This window comes from Passer montanus, unplaced genomic scaffold (genome assembly GCF_014805655.1).
Source record: "Passer montanus isolate IOZ18808 unplaced genomic scaffold, ASM1480565v1 scaffold73, whole genome shotgun sequence".
NCBI lineage: Eukaryota > Metazoa > Chordata > Aves > Passeriformes > Passeridae > Passer > Passer montanus.
Genome location: NW_024372481.1, coordinates 3264770 through 3284833, shown reverse-complemented (window position 1 = coordinate 3284833; position 20064 = coordinate 3264770). Strand labels below are relative to the sequence as shown.

General features: G+C 54.7%; 2 protein-coding genes across 6 annotated transcripts in view; one reads left to right on the top strand and one right to left on the bottom strand.

The window, feature by feature from the left end:
- Positions 1 to 14967, top strand: part of LOC120512396 (translation initiation factor IF-2-like) — a 149463-nt gene extending 134496 nt beyond the window's left edge. The window contains exon 2 of the mRNA XM_039730646.1: positions 14327 to 14967. Within this exon, the coding sequence (XP_039586580.1) occupies positions 14327 to 14967 (641 nt within the window). The remainder of the gene's footprint in view (positions 1 to 14326) is intronic.
- A 3317-nt stretch (positions 14968 to 18284) lies between these two features.
- The window catches only part of PBX3 (PBX homeobox 3), a 99015-nt gene continuing 97235 nt past the window's right edge, over positions 18285 to 20064 (bottom strand). For all 5 annotated transcript variants that reach the window (XM_039730533.1, XM_039730531.1, XM_039730535.1 and 2 more), the window contains one exon: positions 18285 to 19840. In XM_039730533.1, coding sequence (XP_039586467.1) covers positions 19748 to 19840 — 93 coding nt within the window. In that variant the 3' untranslated portion in view covers positions 18285 to 19747. The remainder of the gene's footprint in view (positions 19841 to 20064) is intronic.

Sequence of the window (20064 nt, the reverse complement as noted above, 5' to 3'; positions counted from 1 at the left end):
TTTGGGAGCTGAACCAGGGGAAGGGGTGACCTGAGAGACAAAGGCTGCGCAGAAATCCCTGTGCCTCCAGAGCGCCTGAGGCCCTGGCCCTGGCAGGGGACGGGGGGCTGGGGGGCTGTGCCAGCTGTGGACAGGCTGGCACCTTGGCTGCCCAGGCACCGCAGTGCCCCCGGGCACCCTGTGCCACTGTGGGACCCCCTGTGCCACCGTGGGACCCTCTGTGCCACCGTGGGACCCTCTGTGCCACCGTGTGACCCCCTGTGCCACCATGGGACCCTCTGTGCCACCGTGGGACCCCCTGTGCCACCATGGGACCCCCTGTGCCACCATGGGACCCTCTGTGCCACCGTGGGACCCTCTGTGCCACCCTGTGATGCTCTGTGCCACCCTGTGACCCCCAGTGCCACCCTGTGACCCCCGGTGCCACCCTGTACCACCCTGTGACCCCCGGTGCCACCTGCCCTGCCAGGTCCCCGCAGCCCCGAGCAGCGTGCTCAACACCAGAAGAGTTGTGGCACTTCAGGGTGACTTTGGGGACAGCTCAAGGAGATTTACCACACCTGTACCTGCCTGGAATTGTACCGAGCAGGGACATAAATAGTAGGTTTCAGTGCTCTGCTTTCCTGCTCTCCCCTCCCCGGCCCAGCTGGCAACACAATTACCAGCCCCAAAGTATTATTTTCTTAATAAAAATGTTATGTGTAAAGCAAAGCCACAAATGAGTCCCAAGCCCATGCAGATCTCAATCACTCCCTTCTTTATTCCCCAGTGAGATTGCTAATGACCTTCACGCAAACCTTCACCAAATCTTTTTGAAAGGCAAATATTAATTTCCTAGCATGAAAAAAGGAAATAAAAAAGCCTATTTTTCATGGGAACCACTCAGAAAGAAAGATATATTTTCCTTCAAAATGCAGGGAGGATTTTTACATTTTGTCACTTGCTTTGCATAGACTTGGTACCAGCATTTGTTCACCTCTGAATGTAATCTCTCCCCATAAAGCTTCTCTCTAAATTCCTCCACTCCCTGCTCAGCTCTGATAGCTCCTGAGCTGTGCCAGGGCTGTGCTCCTGCAGCACGCTCCCAACTCCATGGGAGGAGGCTGCCAGCAGTGCTTTACATTTTAACAGCTGAAGCATTCATTTTTAAAAAGGATGCACCAAAGCCATGAAAGATTTTATAGCAAAACCTGCAAAAGTCATTTATAATAGAGGGATCCTCTGCAGGAAGCTGCCCTGTGCTGTGCCACGGCGTCCCTGGCACGGTGTTCCCTGTGCCAGGCGTCTCTGAGGATTCCTTGTGAGAGGCAGCACAAGCTGGGAGCAGAGCCAGCCCGGAGCTGGCTCCTCGGCACACCCACCCTGTGTGGGTCAGAAAGGGCTGGTCCAAAACCAGCCACATCCTCAGGGCTGGGCAGCCACCACGGGGCTCTGGGCACTGATGTTGCAGAGCTGTGTGAGGGGCCAGGCCGGCGCAGGGCGCTCAGGGTGGGCTGGAGCTGCCCTCAGCTCGGGCTGGAGCTGGCACAGCGTGTGGCACGAAACACAGAGCCATCCCAGGGCACGAAGCGCCCTTCACCGAGGGGAGCTCCCATTCCAGCTGTGCCCAGCACCCTGTGCACATCCCACAGCTGGAGCAGCGGCACGGGGCAGCTCCTTGCCCTGCTTGCACCTTGCCCTCTTCTTCAGAGGTGTTCCAGAGCCTCACCTCCATTCCCCAGGGAAAGGAGCGCTTCCAAGGGTATTTTCTGGAGGTCATTTGCTGGGGCTTTGTTCCATGAGTCTTGTAAACCTTCCTCAGACCGGTGTGTCCAAAATGAGCGAGACAATTCCGAGAGGAGCAGGATGAGGCGGCCCTGGCTGTGAGCCGGGTGCTGGCTCACGGTGGCTCTGGCCTCTGCTCACCCCTGTTCCCGGGGACTCGGGGTGCTCAGCCAGGACCCAGCACCCCTGCTCTGCTCCGGGCTCCTCGGCTGCAGCACGCAGAGCAACAGTTTGTGTGCACACATCTGGGGAAAGCAGGAGTGCAACAATAGCACTAAATCAGGCACAGAACTTCAAGTACAATTCGCAGCAAGGAGTTGTTAATACCTTTATTATGGGATAAAATGTATTCATGATATTAAAGACATCACATTTCTGCCCCGGTGTCACATTTTAGATGTAGCGTAGATAAATGATATATCACTGTAAGAGATCTACAAAAACCATTAGTAACCATGACATTTTGACGTCAGATTTTAAAAAATTCCTAAGTAATCTTTTTGATTTATGAAATGGTGTCCAGGTTCATCGAGACTGATCTCAGATTTATCACAGCCTGGTTAGAATTATTAATGATTTTCAATTTGTAAATCCAATGCCAGCATGTCCAAGTGCTCTCAGCAAAATCACAGAGAGCTGACAGGGAGATTTTGCTCAATCCATAGTTTTCAGCTCTTGCAGGATTTTGTGTTAACCCTTGGCGTGCCGGCGCGGGCGCCAGCCCGGCACAAAGGCATTGTTCTGAGCACAAAGAGACGGCCCCGCATGAATCACGGCCCGAGTGGCCATGAAACACAGGCGTCAGGAGCCCTGAGCGATCGGACTTTTACAGGCTCCCGCTGAAGACCCTTAAAGACTTAAATTATAATGAGAAGAAAAGCTGATCTAAGCCAAAACAGACAGGCTTGGGTAGTTCTCCCCTGCCATTCATCACGGGAGCAGATGAAAGGGAGGCAGGGGCAAAGAAAAAAGCACGGGCACGTCTGCATCCCTCAGCAGCAGCGGGAAAGGCTGGGGAAGAAAGAACACCTCGGTGCACGGGCCCCAGAGCCCGGCGGAACGTCGCCTCGTCATCGCGGGGTAACTGTCCCCGCTGCGGGAGGGTCACAGGGACATTCGGCTGCTAAAATGTCCTCAGCACAGGGAAGCGAGCTGTTCCTGCTGGGAGGGGTGAGCGGGCTCTGTGCCACCACACCTGCCCTGGCACGGTGACAGTGCCACCACACCTGCCCTGGCACGGTGACAGTGCCAGCACACCTGCCCTGCCACGGTGACAGTGCCACCACACCTGCCCTGCCACGGTGACAGTGCCAGCACACCTGCCCTGGCACAGTGGCAGTGCCACCACACCTGCCCTGCCATGGTGACAGTGCCACCACACCTGCCCTGCCATGTGACAGTGCCACCACACCTGCCCTGGCACAGTGGCAGTGCCACAACACCTGTCCTGCCATGTGACAGTGCCACCACACCTGCCCTGCCATGGTGACAGTGCCACCACACCTGCCCTGGCACGGTGACAGTGCCACCACACCTGCCCTGGCACGGTGACAGTGCCACCACACCTGCCCTGCCACGGTGATAGTGCCACAACACCTGTCCTGCCATGTGACAGTGCCAGCACACCTGCCCTGCCACGGTGACAGTGCCACCACACCTGTCCTGCCACAGTGGCAGTGCCACCACACCTGCCCTGGCACAGTGGCAGTCCCACCACAGACACATCGGGGTCACCCACCAGCCTCTCCAGGACCAACACTGCTTTGTTTGTAGGGTGGTTAAAGAAACCCACCGTGACCCACCCTTAGGCTGCAGACAGCCAAATCATTATTTACTTTTAGAAATTGTCTGTCCCACTGGATTTCCAGGACTCTGGGTGGCTCAGGGTGGAGCCCCAAAGCCCCACGTCCCCCAGGAGCAGGCACAGCTCTGGCTCCAGCCCAGCTGGCACAGCCACACGGCCCAGGGCTCAGATCTGCTGGACCCTGGCTGTGGGCACGGTGGGCTGGCTCCTGCTCTGGAATCCACAGCCAGGCAGACAGAGCAGCTCAGCTCGGGGGATCAGCACGATTTACAGGTGCTGCTCAGCCCCTGGGTGGGTTTTAGCTCCCCATGCACAGGCACCAGGAAGGCAACATTTCAAGAAGGATAAAAGCTGCAATCCTCCAGTCCAGCGCTGTCACAGCTGCTCAGGCCTCCCAGAGCACGCAGGTGCTGGACAGAGCTGGTGTCTGGTTTTGTCTCCACCTTAATTGGGCAGGTAAGACTCTGTAATTAGGGACCTTAGCTGGGGAGTTTTCCTAATCCATCATATCTGCTCCATTATTCAACTCTATCAAATCCACACATGCAGGGAGAAGCAGGACATTCTTCACAACACTGTCAATATTAATGTCTTCCCAATTACAGAGATTATAATGGCAACCTGATGAGGAACTGTGACACGCTGCCTGCAACTTCTAACTTTTGATTAAAGCCTCCTCCAAGGTGCTCCCCTTGAATCTGTGGCCCAGGGCTGGCCAGGCAGAGGTGAGGAGATGCTGGAGGGAGCACAGTGGGTGCTCCTGCACCCAGCCAGAGCAGCTCACTGCCTGTGACGTGGCTCTGGGGGACTCCAGCTGTGTCCCCACCCTTCCACACAGAATCACAGGATTACAGAGGTTGGGAGGGACCTGCAGGATCATGGAGTCCAGCCCCTGCCCCATGCCCACCTGCTGCAGGGTTCCTGGGGAGCTGTGGGGCTGCAGCCCTGCAGGGCCTGGGAATCTCTGCAGGCAGAGCCCCCAGGGCAGCAGCTGCCCTGAGCTGCAGCCCCAGGTCTAGGGGACAGAGGTGCAGCCCCCCGACCCCGCAGGGCTGAGCTCCAGCCCCTCCCTGGCTCTGCTCCCTGGACTGCCCGGGCTGTGATGCAGCCCCCCGACCCCGCAGGGCTGAGCTCCAGCCCCTCCCTGGACTGCCCGGGCTGTGGGCTGCTGACCCTGGCTGCACAAGGGGCTTTGCCCAATGTTCTTCTGACAGGTCCATCCTCTGAATTCCTCTGCATTATTTCCAGCATTCCAGTTCCATCAGAAAAAAACTCTTTTCAGGGGGTGGAGAGAGGCTGTGGGGCATTTCTTCCTTTTCTTCTCATTTAGATGTGAAAGTTGATCCCTCCAAAGTCTGGAACAAGCAGAGCTAACTGCAGTGGAGTGAATCATTTCACAGTGAGAGAAGAGCTGGGGCAGAGCTGGGAACTGGGCCCTGCAGGAGAGCCCCACAGGCGGGGAGCAGCCCTGGCTGCAGCCTCCCTGGTTTGGGGGCAGCACTGGGAGGGGTCCCTGCTGCAGGACACACTGCAGCCAGCTGGGTGCCAGCCTCTCGTGGACCTGAGACCTCCCAAGCCCCTGGAATGACAGCCTGAGCCCAGGAATGCTGGAGACTTCCTGAAATTATGGTGCCTTTCCAGAGCAAATGTGATTCCGATGGAAAACTAACATGACAAGAGGTGCACACAGTAATAACCCAGTGAGCAGGCATGGCTCTCAAGATATCTACAGACCCGAGATTAAATGAAATTTTGACAGAGAAAAATATGTATTGGCAACATTTCTTGATCCACAATTCAAAGGGAAAATTGAAACCATATTTCCGTAAGAATCAGACACTGGAAAGAAGTTCTTAATAAACAAAAAGAGACAGGTCATGTAATTCACTCCCTTTTCCTCTTTTCCATTTGTTGGCCAGGAACAATTAAGAGTCAAGGAAAGAAGGTCTTTAAATGAAAATTTGTACTTGAACCTGATAAAATCAACTTGGAAAGAAGTTTCTCAGCTGCAAGGCTGAATATTTATATCTGGAAATGTAAGGAACATTCCAAAACATTAAATAATTTTCAAAACCAAAATGCTCTGGCACATGGACAAGCACTTTGCCTCTGCAAAGGTTCACGTCCAGACCCAGAGGAGCAGAGCAGCATCCCGGGGTGTGACCCTCAGCCCCGGTGAGAAGCCTGAGCCCCCCTGGACCCCCCAGCCCAGGATCAGGGACAGAGGGACAGGGGATCTGCGCTGGTGGCGTGCAGAGGGGCAGCCACTGGCCCTCCTGCACAGCACAGTGACATGAATTAGCGTGTGACAGTGACAGAAAATGGAAAAGAATGGCCCTGCAAATGCAGTTACAAGAGAAAAGCAAATTGATTTAGTGGACATATGAGTATTTTTGAGAGAGAAAGCAAGAGAGCTGCCTGACATATTCCAAGATACCCCACGATTGCCTCTCTTAAGGAGATGTCATTCAGATTTCCCTGAACTAGCCTTTAAATGAGTTCTATAAATAGATGGGGCACTGGCAGTATTTACAGTGTGAGCATCAGGTGAGAAACTGCAGCGGCTGCTGCTCTCACCTTGCGCCGGCCCCGCTGGAGGTTAACTCTGATTTCCATGTTAATGCTGCCTCCATCCCAATGGCTGCCATTTGTCAAATTAACATTCATTTCAACAACCCAAAAGTGAGAGCTTTTAAACATTAATTCACAACTATGAGCTCTTCTCAGCACATTATTATGTTACTGTGATGAAACAAACTGCCTATGGAAAGATATAGATCCTGCTGGAGCTGCTGGCACTGCGGGTGGGAGAGGAGCCCCTTCTGGAGCAGGGCTGCCCAGGTGGCAGTGCCCACGCTTGGTGCTGGCAGAGATGGCACAGATGGAGCCAGGAGCCCCCAGACCCGCTGCCCATGGCATCTGCTGGGGCACAGTGCTCCCAAGAGCTCAGGGCTGTGTGTCCCACCCAGCTCTCCATGGGGCGTGGGGCTCTGGAGCCCCTAGGGAATGCCAGCTTGCCTCACCCTCCTGCCCTCTCCTCCTGCACGGCATTCCCGGGAAGAGGCTTGCCAGGAGCCCTCTCCTGCTGCTAAACCAGCACCAGCACTTCCAAGGCAAGAGATTATCCTCTGAAAGATTTAAATCGGTGCTATTTTGAGTCTGCAATTATTCCAGCTCTCACCATGACTGATCAGTGTGCTGTCTCTGATTAACAAGACAAATTAGGGGAAGGCCCTGGCTGCCGCTGCCCGAGGGTGTGGACAAAGGCAGGATGTGCCACCCGGGCCCGTGGGGCATCCCTGGGCACGTGCTCCTCCCTCCTGGGCAGCGAGGCCCCGGGCAATGCCACTTCCAAACAGCTGCCTGCCCAAGGGCACGGACAGTCCTGCAGCCTGAGCAGCCAGCAGGGACAGGGACATGCTGGACACCAGGGAAACCGCTGCCCCTGTGCCCTGCCTCGCCCCGGGCCCCAGGGTCAGGCTGTCCCCAGGGGCTGGCACTGCCTCCCCTCTGCAGGCACACCCGGCCCTCCCCACGCCTCATCCCTGTTTTCCAGAGCCTGCTGGAGTTCCAGTGGGGTTCAGGATGAGCTGAGCTGATGCGTCCCTCTCAGTGCCCATCTCTGGCACCATGTGCCAGCGGTGCTGCAGGACGGGATTTGCTCTCCCTTCTCAGAACGGGAAGGACCAGAGAGACCCCGTGCCCGAGGTGTGGGCACTGGGCAGGGCGAGGGCAGCGGGCAGGAGCTGCTGCAGGCAAGGCAGCCGTGCCAGGGCTGCGCCGTGCCAGGGCTCCGCCGTGCCAGGGCTCCGGGGCCAGGAGTGTGACCCACATCTGCTCTCCTGATGTTCCTGAGGTTCCATCTCCCCAAACAAGCACAGACAGACGCCTACAACTCAACTACATCTGGAGTGATCCCTGCTCCTACCCGAATGCAGAGCTGTAATTCACTCAAGCTGCGCTGTGACACCCGAACCGGAGAGCGGCGTGGAGCTGCGAGTGGAAATGCCACAGAGCCCAGACTGAGTTACAGCTGGGCTGCTGCACCAGACACGGCGTGCTCAGACACGGGCAACAGAGTCCTCTTTGTTAAACTAATTATTTTAGTGCAGAGAAGGAGAGCACAGAAAGGACCTGTTAAATATTTACCATTTCAGGCCTTTTCTTGCCGGGCATTTTTCACTGTTGATATAAGCTGCTCTGTGCCGCAGTTAAACCTGCCCATAAAAATGGAAAGGTTTGAAGTGTGCATGACATATTTCAGGGGGACAGGGTGACTCCAGGGGCTGGTAATGAAGCCCAGAGCCTTTCACCTCCGTAGCACTGGTTTGAATCCAAACACCATTTCCATCTGCAGGTGGTTTAGCTGCATCCCTGTTACGAGCTGGGCTGTTCTGTGTCCTTGTGAGCAAGAGCTCCTCTGGGAAAAGGTCCCCCCCACTGGCACTGGGCCGGGTTGTCCCTTTGGAGGGGTCAGGAGGGCAGGGAAAGGAGCTCCAGCTCTCCCTTCCTCTTCTGGGAGTCCCAGGACAAGCACAGCCCGCACAGCTGTGTCCTGTGGGGACAGGAGGGTCCAGAACACCCCGAGAACCAGCAAACCCTGCTGCCACTGGAGATGCCAGCCCGGGATGCAAATCCTGCTGCCACTGGAGATGCCATCCCAGGATGCAAATCCTCCTGCTGGCACTGGAAAGGCCAGCCCGGGATGCAAACCCTGCTGCCACTGGAGGTGCCATCCCGGGATGCAAATCCTCCTGCTGCCACTGGAGATGCCAGCCCGGGATGCAAACCCTGCTGCCACTGGAGATGCCATCCCGGGATGCAAACCCTGCTGCCACTGGAGAGACTATCCCAGGAGCAGGCAGTGGCAGGGTGGCAGCTCCAGCAGGTACAGGGCTCCTGTCCCTCCTGCTGGCACTGGAAATGCCAGCCCGGGATGCAAACCCTGCTGGCACTGGAGAGGCCATCCCGGGATGCAAATCCTCCTGCTGGCACTGGAGATGCCATCCCGGGATGCCAATCCTGCTGGCACTGGAGATGCCAGCCCGGGATGCAAACCCTGCTGGCACTGGAGAGGCCATCCCAGGAGCAGGCAGTGGCAGGGTGGCAGCTCCAGCAGGTACAGGGCTCCTGTCCCAGGGGAGCCCCTCGGTGGGTGGAGGAGTGTTCTGGAAAACCCTCTGCCATGGGACCAGCCCTGCTGTGGGCTCAGGCACTGCCACCCACCCTGCTGCCCTGGAGCTGCCTGGAGCTCAGCTGCCCTGGGGCCTGCGAGTGCCCGGGTGCCACCTCGGGCAGGTGGGCAGGTGGCACCCCGGGAGCGTGGCCCGCTGGCAGCAGTGGCACTGCAGCCTCCCGGTGACATATCCTGGTGACTGACCCTTTCAGTGGAAAGCTCCGATGGTGCTGCCGGTCGCCTCTGTCTGTCTGTCTGTCTGTCTGTCTGTCGGTGTGCTGCCAGCACGAGCCCTCTGTTCCCACCCCAGCAGGGAGAAGGCTCCGTCCTCACCCCAGCTCAGCTGCCCCTGCCCAGGGCAGGGCTCCTCTGAGGAACTCAAATTCCGCAGGTCTCAGCAAAAACTGTGGGAAGAACTCAAATATGCAGCAAGCACTGATTTTCCATGTGGATGCATTGCCATTAGGCTTACCCATTAATTAGAATAATAGTAATTGTTATGATAATGATGATTATAGAGACTACTTCATATTTACTGAGGTTGGAAATATCTAAACCAAACCCTTGCACAAGCCGCATGCTTTTATCAAAGCCATTAATGTCTGAGATAACATTTTTAAATGCCAAATTTTCTATGAAAACGTATATTTATATCAAGAAAATTAAATTTCAGCTTAAGGTTCTTATTATAAATAAAAGAAAATAAGTCAATAAAACAATAAATATTTAACTGAATGAAGCAGAAATTATATCCAATTATATTTTCTTTAAAACCCAATTTATCTGCCAATATTTTCTTTAAATGCTCATGTTACTTTTTCACTTACTAACAATAAATGCCTGGATGCATTTCAAAGTGGTGCCTTTTCTATTATTTCATTTCCTGGAGTCCTCGGCTTGAAAGGACATTAATAGCACACTATAAATAAAAAAAAAAGTTACTTAAGGATTTACAGCTGAGGATTTCTATGGAAACAAACCGGAGAGAGGAGTTTGCATCAGGGTGGGGGTGGGGGATGGAAACAAAGAGCTGAAAACAGGAACCAAACTTCAGCTGCCACGTGGCAGCCCCAGCTCCCCCTGCCTGCGCTGGCTCCATGGCTGGGGTCACCGGGGTGGGGGCACAGGGTACCCCAAACAGCCACCAGGTCCTGGTGCTGCTCTGGCACGGGAACACGGGGACAGCGGGATGGTTTGGGCTGCCAGAGCCCTGCCTGTGCCCAGGAGAGAGCTGCAGGAGAGTTACAGGGGTGATCCCACATGCCAGGGCACCGCGGGGCACTGGGACACCATGGGACACCATGGGACACTGGGGTGTGATGGGACACTGGGACACCACGGGACACCATGGGACACTGAGGTGTGATGGGACACTGGGACACCACGGGACACTGGGACACCATGGGACACTGGGACACCATGGGACACTGGGACACCATGGGACACTGGGACACCACGGGACACCATGGGACACTGGGGTGTGATGGGACACGGGGACACCAAAGAACACTCAGATGCTCTGGGACACTGGGACACCACGGGACACTGGGGCACCATGGGACACTGAGGTGTGATGGGACACTGGGACACCACGGGACACTGGGATGTTATGGGACACTGTCAGGCCATGATCTTGGGGTGTCTCCTTGCCCCAGCTGCCTGTGCCCCGTGCTCAGCCACCCTCGGAGCAGCTGAGCAGCACCAGCAGAGGGGAATGGCAGCCAGGGGAGGGGAATGGCTCCATCGCCAGCTCTCGCAAACGGGAAGCGGATTTCCAAGTGAGAGGAACCAAAATTACTTGCATAACATAGGAAACAATTCAACAATCAAAAAATCTTTCACTGCTTAATGGGATTTCATAAATTGAATTATCTCTGTAAGCGCTGACAGTCCGAGCCGATCAATCAATTAAGGGATGCCAGGCTGGAGCCCGCAGACCCGCTCGGGGCAGGGTGCTGCTGGCAGGGTGCTGCTGGCAGGGTGCTGCTGGCAGGGCCCCTGGCTCCTCTCCCACCCGCAGCCCCCCAGGCAGGGCCTGCCAGGGCCCCCCACCACGGCAGGGTCCTGCAGGAGAGCCCTGCTCCCTCTGGGGAGCCCAGCCTTGCCTTCAGGGCCACATCTGGGACGTGGGCCCAGCCCTGCTCCGTGTGTGTGGAGCCCTGGGGACACGCAGAGTCCTGGCTGTCCTCCCTGTCACGGGTGTTCTGGTGACTCCTGTGGAGGCTCCTGCAATCTGCCTCTGCCACCGAGCGCGCGCTGATGCGGAGGGTGCAGCGGGTTATTGATGGCGTGTAGGACCAGGTGTTCACACACGAAAGGTTAGTTTATTCATCCTCTGGGAGACCTTATGAAAAACAAATTCAGGTAAACAACATATTTTTCTTGACTGCTTTCAAGATTTAAGGCAGGGATCCTGTTCTTGGAGTCTCTTGGACGCATTTCCATTGCACTCTGTTATTACATTCTTCAAAAAAGAGAGATTGCTTCTCGTGCCACGTTCTGGGAGAGAGAAACCTAATTGAATCTGCTGCCCATGTGGCTGGACAGCATCTCCTTCCAGGTTATGGATGGGCTGGAGAGTCTCTGGAGCACATGGGCAGGCCCCCTGGAAAGGCATTGTTTGCTGGGTGCCTGCAGTTCCATGCTGTGTCCCTACCCAGGCCCGCCAGCCCAGCTCCTGTGGTGCCCAGCCTTCCTGTCCCACAGACACTCCCTCTGTGCCAGAGCAGGTTTTGCTGTGGCTCTTTGTCCAGCCAGGGTGGGGGGAAGGTGGGTTTCCAAGTGAAGCCTCCTCCGTGCCCCCTCCAGGGAGGACCTGGGGTCACTGGGGGCTCTCGGGGGTGGCACAGACACTTCCCAGCCCCTGCACCCCACGGTGCCCAGAGGCACTCCACCCCTCCCAACGCTTCCCCAGACGTGGCAGGACAAGGCCCCCAGCCTGGAGCCCACACGGAGCCCACCGAGGGGAGCCAGCTCCCAGGGGGCTGCCCTGGGACCAGGGGGGCAGTGGGGGCTCATCTGATGAGGAGTCACACAGGGAGTGCCAGGCACTGAACTCTGCTCTGTGTAAGCTCTGAGCATGGTGCTCAGGAGAGAGAAATCCCTGTGCCCTGTTTATGACCACTGGAACTTGATTAAGCACTGAACTTTAATTAATTGAGTGGCTTGGAGTAATAAGTTCTGCCGATTTGCTTGGCCCAATGGAGAGGTGAATAGTTAATTCCCATTAACTGTCAGGTGTGAGGGCCAGCCTGGCACGAGCCCCACCATCCATCAGACGAGGCACAGACGCTGCCTGGGCCCCCAGCCCCCTGCTCTGACGTGTCCTGGACCCCTCCCCACAGCCTGGATGCTGGAGCCAGAGGGGGCAGTGAAGCCCCCCAGGCTGGGGAGGCATTCCAAAGGTCGGCTCCCCATCCCCTTCCATTGCTTCCCCCCAGAGAGTCAAGTCCTGAGGTGAATCCCCCCCGCCCAGCACGTGCTGCAGAGCCAGAGCAGAGGCTGAGGAGGAGAAGTGCAGGCAGGAAGGAAGATGCTCCCACCCAGAAGGGCTGGAGCAGGAGGGCGAGGCCCCGGCGCACGTGCCCTGCCTGTGCTCCCGCGTGCCTCTCCTGCTCCTTAAATTGATTGGCACTTTCTATTTGAGGAAAAATGAGTTCTTAAAATTGAAATACCGGTTATTGTTATGGTAATACAGCAAGGCTGTGGCAGCAGAGATTTTAAGATACAAAAAAGGTTAGTTTGAATCAAGCAGCTGGGAGGTGAGTCTATATAAAGTACTCAGGATTAATGAGTTCCGAGGGATCTGCGTATCGGGTCTGGACCCCTTAATGCTGCTGATTCAAGTGGTGGGTGCAGGTAATCACCAAGATAACCCGAGGCCTCTGGGATCATTACTGCTTTATCACATTTTGTATAAAATATTTTCGGCCTCATTTAGGATGTCAGCCTCCATCAGAGGTTTCCTGGCGCTCCGAGCGCGACGCAGCCCTGCGGCTCCAGCGTACCTGGAGCCCTCACCATCCTCCCCTGGCCTGCACACCTGCACTGCTCTCTGCAGGCTGCTGTCCCTGGAGCCCTCCTGTCCCGCGGGGGAGGCACCCGGGGCACCCCAGACTCTCTGCGGGGGCCGTGCTGCTGAGCAGATTTGTGAATAATGTGAGAACAAAAGTATTGAGCCGTATTAGCAGGACATAGTGACTGCTTCCCAACATCTGTTATTGCTTTCTCTCATCTGTACCTGAAATTAGCAATTTAGAGCCCACACCTTTATTTGGAAAATAATAGTACAGAATTATAAAAGTTTAATATGCTCTCAGTAAAATGAAAAATGAGCAGTTATGATATTGTCTAACACTTTCAAATGTGTTTATTAATTCATGTTTTAAATCATAAGTTTCATTCTGCAGGAGAGTCATACACAGCAATAAGCAAGTTTTAAAATATTAATGAATAAACAATATTTCTCTATTGAAATATAACATGCTTCTTTGAACAATGTACCAATGGTAATAAATCACAACCAGCAGAAAATTGCATTTCATATTTAATACAACTTGAACTCTGCCTTTTTATAAATGATATCTTTTTTGTTTAATTGGCGTCAGTTCAGATCTAGCAGATTGCTAATAAAATTCTGGATTTCCATACTTAATGACGCGTGCTCTTTATGCTGAATTTTACCACCAAAAATGCAACCTTTTATTATACGAATAGCAGGCGTTAATAGGTGATCTCCCACCATGGCAACGGCCCCGCCTGCTCTCCCAGAGCCTCAGCCGGGCTCGCCCGCAGCCAGGGGTGGCCGAGTGCCACATTCCCCCTCCGAGGGGCCATTCCCAGCGAGGAGGAGGAGGAGGAGGAGGGTCCCTTCCCCCTGCCCCAGAGATGTGCTCATCGGGACACCCCCGGGTCCCCACCCACCCCAGGAACAGGGGCTCACCCGGGGGCTCCAGGCACCCCTCAGCACCCGCGCTGGCACCGCGAGAGGAATGAAAGTAATTGGGTTTAATTAGCCTGTGTAAACACGATCCTTAAATTCGTTGCCACATGAGGGTTTTGGCAGTCTCCAATAAATTAATCCTTTTTATTATTTCAATGACAGCAAGATGATCAAATAGGCTTTGATATAGATTTGGGGATTTAGCACCTAGTAGCGCTCTGACACGCTTGAACTTCCTCCTGCTGCTGCTGCTGGAGGCAAGAACGGGGCTACAAACGGCGTCTGCTCCGCGCCGCTCCCCGGCGAGCGGGGCTGCGCACGGCCGCGGGGCCGGGCACGCTTTGAAGAGAAGTTTGTCTTCGGGATTGTTGTGTAAACTGGGTTTCCGGAGAGCGGGGAAAGGAGAGGAGAGCTGTGGGAGCAGGGGCACGCTGGTGAGGCACAGCCACCAGCGCCAGGGCAGCGCTCCGCGCTCTGCCGGGGCCGAGCTCCACATCCTGCGGGACTGAGCTCCGCGTCCTGCCAGGACTGAGCTCCGCATCCCGCAGGGACCGAGCTCCGCGCTGTGCCAGGACTGAGCTCCGCGCCCTGCCGGGACCGAGCTCCGCGTCCTGCCAGGACTGAGCTCCGCATCCCGCAGGGACCGAGCTCCGCGTCCCACTTGGGCCAGGCTCCGCGTCCTGCGGGACTGAGCTCCGCGTCCTGCGGGACCGAGCTCCGCGCTGTGCCAGGACCGAGCTCCGCGTCCTGCCGGGACCGAGCTCCGCGTCCTGCGGGACCGAGCTCCGCATCCTGCGGGACCGAGCTCCGTGCTGTGCCAGGACCGAGCTCCGCGTCCTACCGGGACTGAGCTCCGCGCCCTGCCGGGACCGAGCTCCGCGCCCTGCCGGGGCCGGGCTCCGCATCCCGCAGGGACCGAGCTCCGTGCTGTGCCAGGACCGAGCTCCGCGTCCTGCCAGGACTGAGCTCCGCGTCCTGCGGGACCGAGCTCCGCGTCCTGCGGGACTGAGCTCCGCGTCCTGCGGGACCGAGCTCCGCATCCCGCAGGGACCGAGCTCCGCGCCCTGCCGGGGCCGGGCTCCGCATCCCGCAGGGACCGAGCTCCGTGCTGTGCCAGGACCGAGCTCCGCGTCCTGCGGGACCGAGCTCCGCATCCTGCGGGACCGAGCTCCGTGCTGTGCCAGGACCGAGCTCCGCGTCCTACCGGGACTGAGCTCCGCGCCCTGCCGGGACCGAGCTCCGCGTCCTGCGGGACCGAGCTCCGCGTCCTGCCAGGACTGAGGTCCGCGTCCTGCCAGGACCGAGCTCCGCGCCCTGCCGGGGCTCTCCTTTGTCCAGAGCCCGTGCAAACCGCGCCGTGCTGAGCCCAGGGCGCTGCTGGCGCTGCAGGAGCCCTGGCACAGCCGTGGCAGGGATGGCCTCCCAGGTACTGCTGGGACACAGCCCAGACCTGTGGCTCGGCTCAGCAAGGATGGTAATGCCAGCTCCATCAGGTTTGTAATGCCAGCTCCATCAGGTTTGTAACGCCAGCTCCACCTTCCACTGTCCCAGCTGCAGGAAGGAGCAGCGGCTTTGTGATTCAGGGGAAACAAACTGGGAGGCAGACAGATGGCCCGGGGTGCCCACAGAAGGTGAGGGGCCCCGCGTCCCACCTGGAAGGTCTGGTTCAGCTACTGTGCCATCCCAGGAGGCAGACAGATGGCCCGGGGTGCCCACAGAAGGTGAGGGGCCCCAAGTCCCACCTAGAAGGTCTGGAGACTGGTTCAGCTACTGTGCCATCCCGGGTATCCCCATCCTCCCTGGGCATGATGGGCCAGCATCTGATGCACACAAACCCTTCTCCAGCCCTTGCAACCAAGGAAAGGATCATTGGATGGGAATTCTAATCATATATTACATTACCATGTCATATTAGACTAATAAAATCCTAATATGATACAGGAATGGGGAGCATATCATAACTCCTCTGTGACTAATACAATGCAGGCAATAAATCACTCCAGGGCTTATCCTTAACAATTGTATCAGAGCATTCTGTGTCACACTGATAACTCAGTCCCTCTGATCTAACGGTTCACTTTTCTTCACAGTCCATATGGCAGTGACATTAAAGCTAATGAAATAAAATAAAATTTGCCAATCTCTGAAGAATTCCATTCTTTAAAAAAAGATGTATTTTATTAACACAAACTGGAAACATCTTCAGTTACTCACAGTTACTTTTATCACATGGGAAATACATGGCACAGGTAGTGACAGTGGCATTGCACCTCGGCTCACGTGTGGTCAGGACATTGCTGCAGGATCACTGAGCTCAGCCTCACACTCGTGGTGCCAGCAGAGCTGCCCCCACCGACCCAGCCCCGCGGGGCACGGATCCTGCCATGCCCCCAGGGCTCCCCAGCTCTTCCTTCCTGGGCTCAGGATTCCTCTGATCGCCTCTGAGCCCGGACACACAGAGAGCTGGGCACAGGGGAGCTGGGCACAGCAGGAGCCGGGCACAGGGGTAGCTTGGCACCTGCTCCACCTTCAGCAGAGGCAGGTTTGCTGCTCTCGGGGGCTCTGGGGCTGCTCCCACAGCTCAGCAGGCCACAAACCAAAGGCATCGTGTGTCCCCAGCTGCTGGGCTTCTCAACTCCTCCTGCAGGACAGCCCAGAGCAGTGACCGTGCCATGGTCCCCACGGTCCCCACGGTCCCCATGGCACAGCAGGTCAGACGGAGCTGGGGCTGGTCCCAGGAGCGGCAGTCGAGCCCTGCCCAGGGAGCAGTGTGGGTCTCTCCTCCAGACACCCTCGTGCCTGTCCCAGTGATGGAGGCCTCAGTCAGGTCAGTGCTGAGCACAGGAGATGGCGATTCCTGGCACCTGCTGCAAGTCCTCCTTTTGGTCCTGCTGTGCTCCACACAGGGTCTGGGGCTGGCACCTCCCACGGCTGGTGGGCTCCTGCTGCAGGGTTCTCATGCCCAAAGCTCGAACGTGGGCGCAGGGAATTGGGATGGTGCTGCTGAGCTGGCAGGTGGGAGGCTGAGGCTCTCCTCCCCTCGCTGTTCCTGCGAGGCTCCTTCAGGGTGCAGCTACTGGCTGAAACACAATACACCAGCAGCAGCTTGATCCTAGTACTGGTGCTGGCAGTAAACCTCCCTGATGCGTGATCAGGCCTCAAGGATAAGATGTTTATTATTTGCCGTGGAACCACGTGGCTGCTCTCCAACGTAAGGAAAAGCCAAATTGCACTTGTAATTCAAAGGGACCCAAAGCCTTAATGCTGCAAAGCAGCAGCTAATGATGCCCAGCGGGCGTGGGGCACGCAAGGGCGGCCCAAAGGTTGTTGATGGCCTTCCTATGAACCTCCTCAGTGTGTGACAGGTCCTTGCCTGTGGCCAGCAGAGATGTGATCAAGATGAGGGACGTCTGAGTGTTCATTACGCTGCCTACTACGCCTCCGCTGACACACTTTACATTTAAAATATAAAATACCATTTCCACTGAGCTGTAGCACGAGCACTGAGCGTGTGGACTTGGGGAGCTCCATTAGCAAATGCAAATTGTTGGGTGCTTTGTCCTCAGCATGCAGAAGTCTTCAGCAGTCCACAGTCCCCACCTGCCCCAGCTCCCCTTAACTGATAACAAAGGCTGTGCAGTGCAAGTCTAGCTATTTCCTTGTTTATTTACAAGCACCACCTGTGGAAGAAGCAGCACTGCTCAATTCCAAACCTGATGGAGGTGAGTGCTCTGTGAGCAGAGCAGCAGCAGCCACTGGTGTGTGAGAGCGTGGGTGCAGGGTCGCTGCGGCCCGGGGAGAGCAAAGGTACCTCACAAAATACCCTGATACAAGAATTGTGAGAAAAGCTGAACCACAAGCTCACTGAATCATGCACACAGTAGTCAAGCCCCCAGAAGAACACCTGGAGGCTTGAAGAGCCAAAGGGAAGGGAAGTGATGCCCAGCAGCCCCTGAGGCACCGAGCCCAGCCCAGGGCTGGTGCTGGTGAGCGCTCGGCCTGCTCCTGCCTAGCTGCACTAACCCAAGTAGTGAGTAGTTATATTTATCAAAGACCATTTGCTGCAAGTGATTAACGTTAATTTGATTTCCTGTGAGTCAATTTCCTTGAGATATGGTAAATAGGCTATTACCTGTTATTGACCTTTACTTTATTAAAAAGACTTAAAATTAGCATTTATATATATACGTCCTTCCAAAAAAGTTTTTTTAATAAAGAAAAATATTTTTATAATCACATTAGACTTGCTAGCTGAGGCTATAGCTCCAAAGTTAATGTTAAATAAAAATGGTAATTAAGAGTGAATATGATGATGGTTTTCAAACTCATCTAAAGGCCTGACCCCTTCCTTTACCTCCACTTGATTTGTGGCTCCCAGGCAGAGCAGGGCAGCAGCGGAGGCAGGCGCTGGCAGGTGGAAGCCTTTGCCCAGGATGTGCCTCTCCCAGGATTTCCAATTCTCTCCTGGCAAGAGGGCACAGGGACCTGCTGGTGTTTAAAGAGATGCTCAGCTCCTGCTCCATGCCAGCTCGCTCCTCTGGAGACCGACGCATCTCCTCAGGCTGACTTGAACTGAGCAGGAAGAAATTACATCAACGTTTGATCATGAAAGCAAAAAGTTTATTCATGTTTGAAACTACATATAACTACCACGAGGAAGACTTTTCAATCCAGGGTGTAATCCAGTTAGAAAGTAACACGAAACGGTTTAATACATTAGAATCACTGCCACAAATTATTTTCATGACTCAATCAGTTTCAGAATCGCATACAATACAAAAGAGAGAGAAAGGGCCCCTGCAATCCAGGGGATGTACAGTACTGAATACTGAAGTCTGTATGCATTACAATTAGTTGTTGGTTTTTGCGTGTATTAGTAACAAGATGAAGAACATTCAAAATGCTTCTCAGTATTTACAACAGTTGCACTGTTTTGTGTCCAAACTAAGACCCCATGTTTCCACTTCCGCTTCTTTAGCAGTTGCCAAGGCAACCCTGATTTGTAGGAGATTACAATGTACATTACATTTCGTGGGGAAACAAAGAGTTAATTACAAGATGCAAAAAGATAAGAAAGAGACAAACTACAGCGTGAGTATCGTTCAGAGGTAGTAAGTGAGCACTCTAAGCTACAGAACATGTTGAAAGTCTATTGGTTTGTATGAGTTCGCATGAGGTAATAAAGCTGTGTTTGATTGGTGAGATGTATAAATACTCTTTTGCTACACTATGTACAACACTCCATATCACGGTGCTCTTTCCTTTCCTTTCCTTTGTTTGTGGTTTGCTGCCAAGCAGAGGCACCAGCCCTTGGCAGGCGTGGGTAGCACCCAGCTCGTACTGTAAAACCCCGGGTGGTGGCGTGCACAGAGACCAGCAGCAAGAGTCCTCATCTCCCAAGAGCAACCTGTGTCCGTGTCGGGGTTCCGAGGGGAGACCCGGGCTCCGGGGGGCCTTAGCCAGAAAGGATGCTCCTGGTTTCCAATCTAATTTGTAAGACAATAGATCTCAAAAAAATGTGACGAATAAGGATTCTTAAACACGACCATTGTTAACCGAAATAACTGAACAGCTCTTTTTATTCCAGCTCTGTGAGAGATATGAAAAGATGAAACACAATCAAAGTCTGTGATTCCTGTCGACTTTCCATGGAAATATGCACACAATTAAATTTGGGTGAGGCGGTTCTTTGTGTCTGCTCTTGCTACTGAGGTTAAGCTTGTCCTGTACTTTTACCCTTAAGGCCAAGTAATTGGCAACTGTTAGACCAACATCATTAAAACTGCTGATAATAAATTATGATAAAATAGTTACAGGGCTATAAACAATGCTAAATCTTGGCCTAATTGGATAAAGTGCTTTTTAACATTGTGTGTTTTAAGTATAAATACAAATGATTATGATACCTTTAAAAAACAGATTTACCAAGTTTTCTAATAAGACAAGGTTTTACAGTAAAGCTGTAGGTGGTTGGCTACAAAAAACTCTTTCCTTTTTCTCCTGCAACTCTGAATGCGCTAATCAAGGCATCTCAGCTCAGGGAAAAAGTGTTGCTAGGAGATTAGTTAGAGGTATCCGAGTGCACACTTCCCGGCCCTTCTGTAGGGGAAGTCACAGAAGATGGAGTGGTTGCGTCCTGCCAGCCTCCATTAGCCTGCAAAGGCAAAAACAAGTCAATTGATACCATTGCGCATATTAATGGCACCGCGGGCCGGGGGAACGGGATTGTCCCGCACTGCTGCGGCTGCGGGCTGTGCAGGAGCCGGGAAGCAGGAGCCCCCGGCCAGACGCTGCCTGCAGCCAGCACTGCGGGATTTCTGCAGAGACCATCCGTGTTTTAATGAGGAACATCCCTGCACCGGCGCTGCAGCCTTTTCC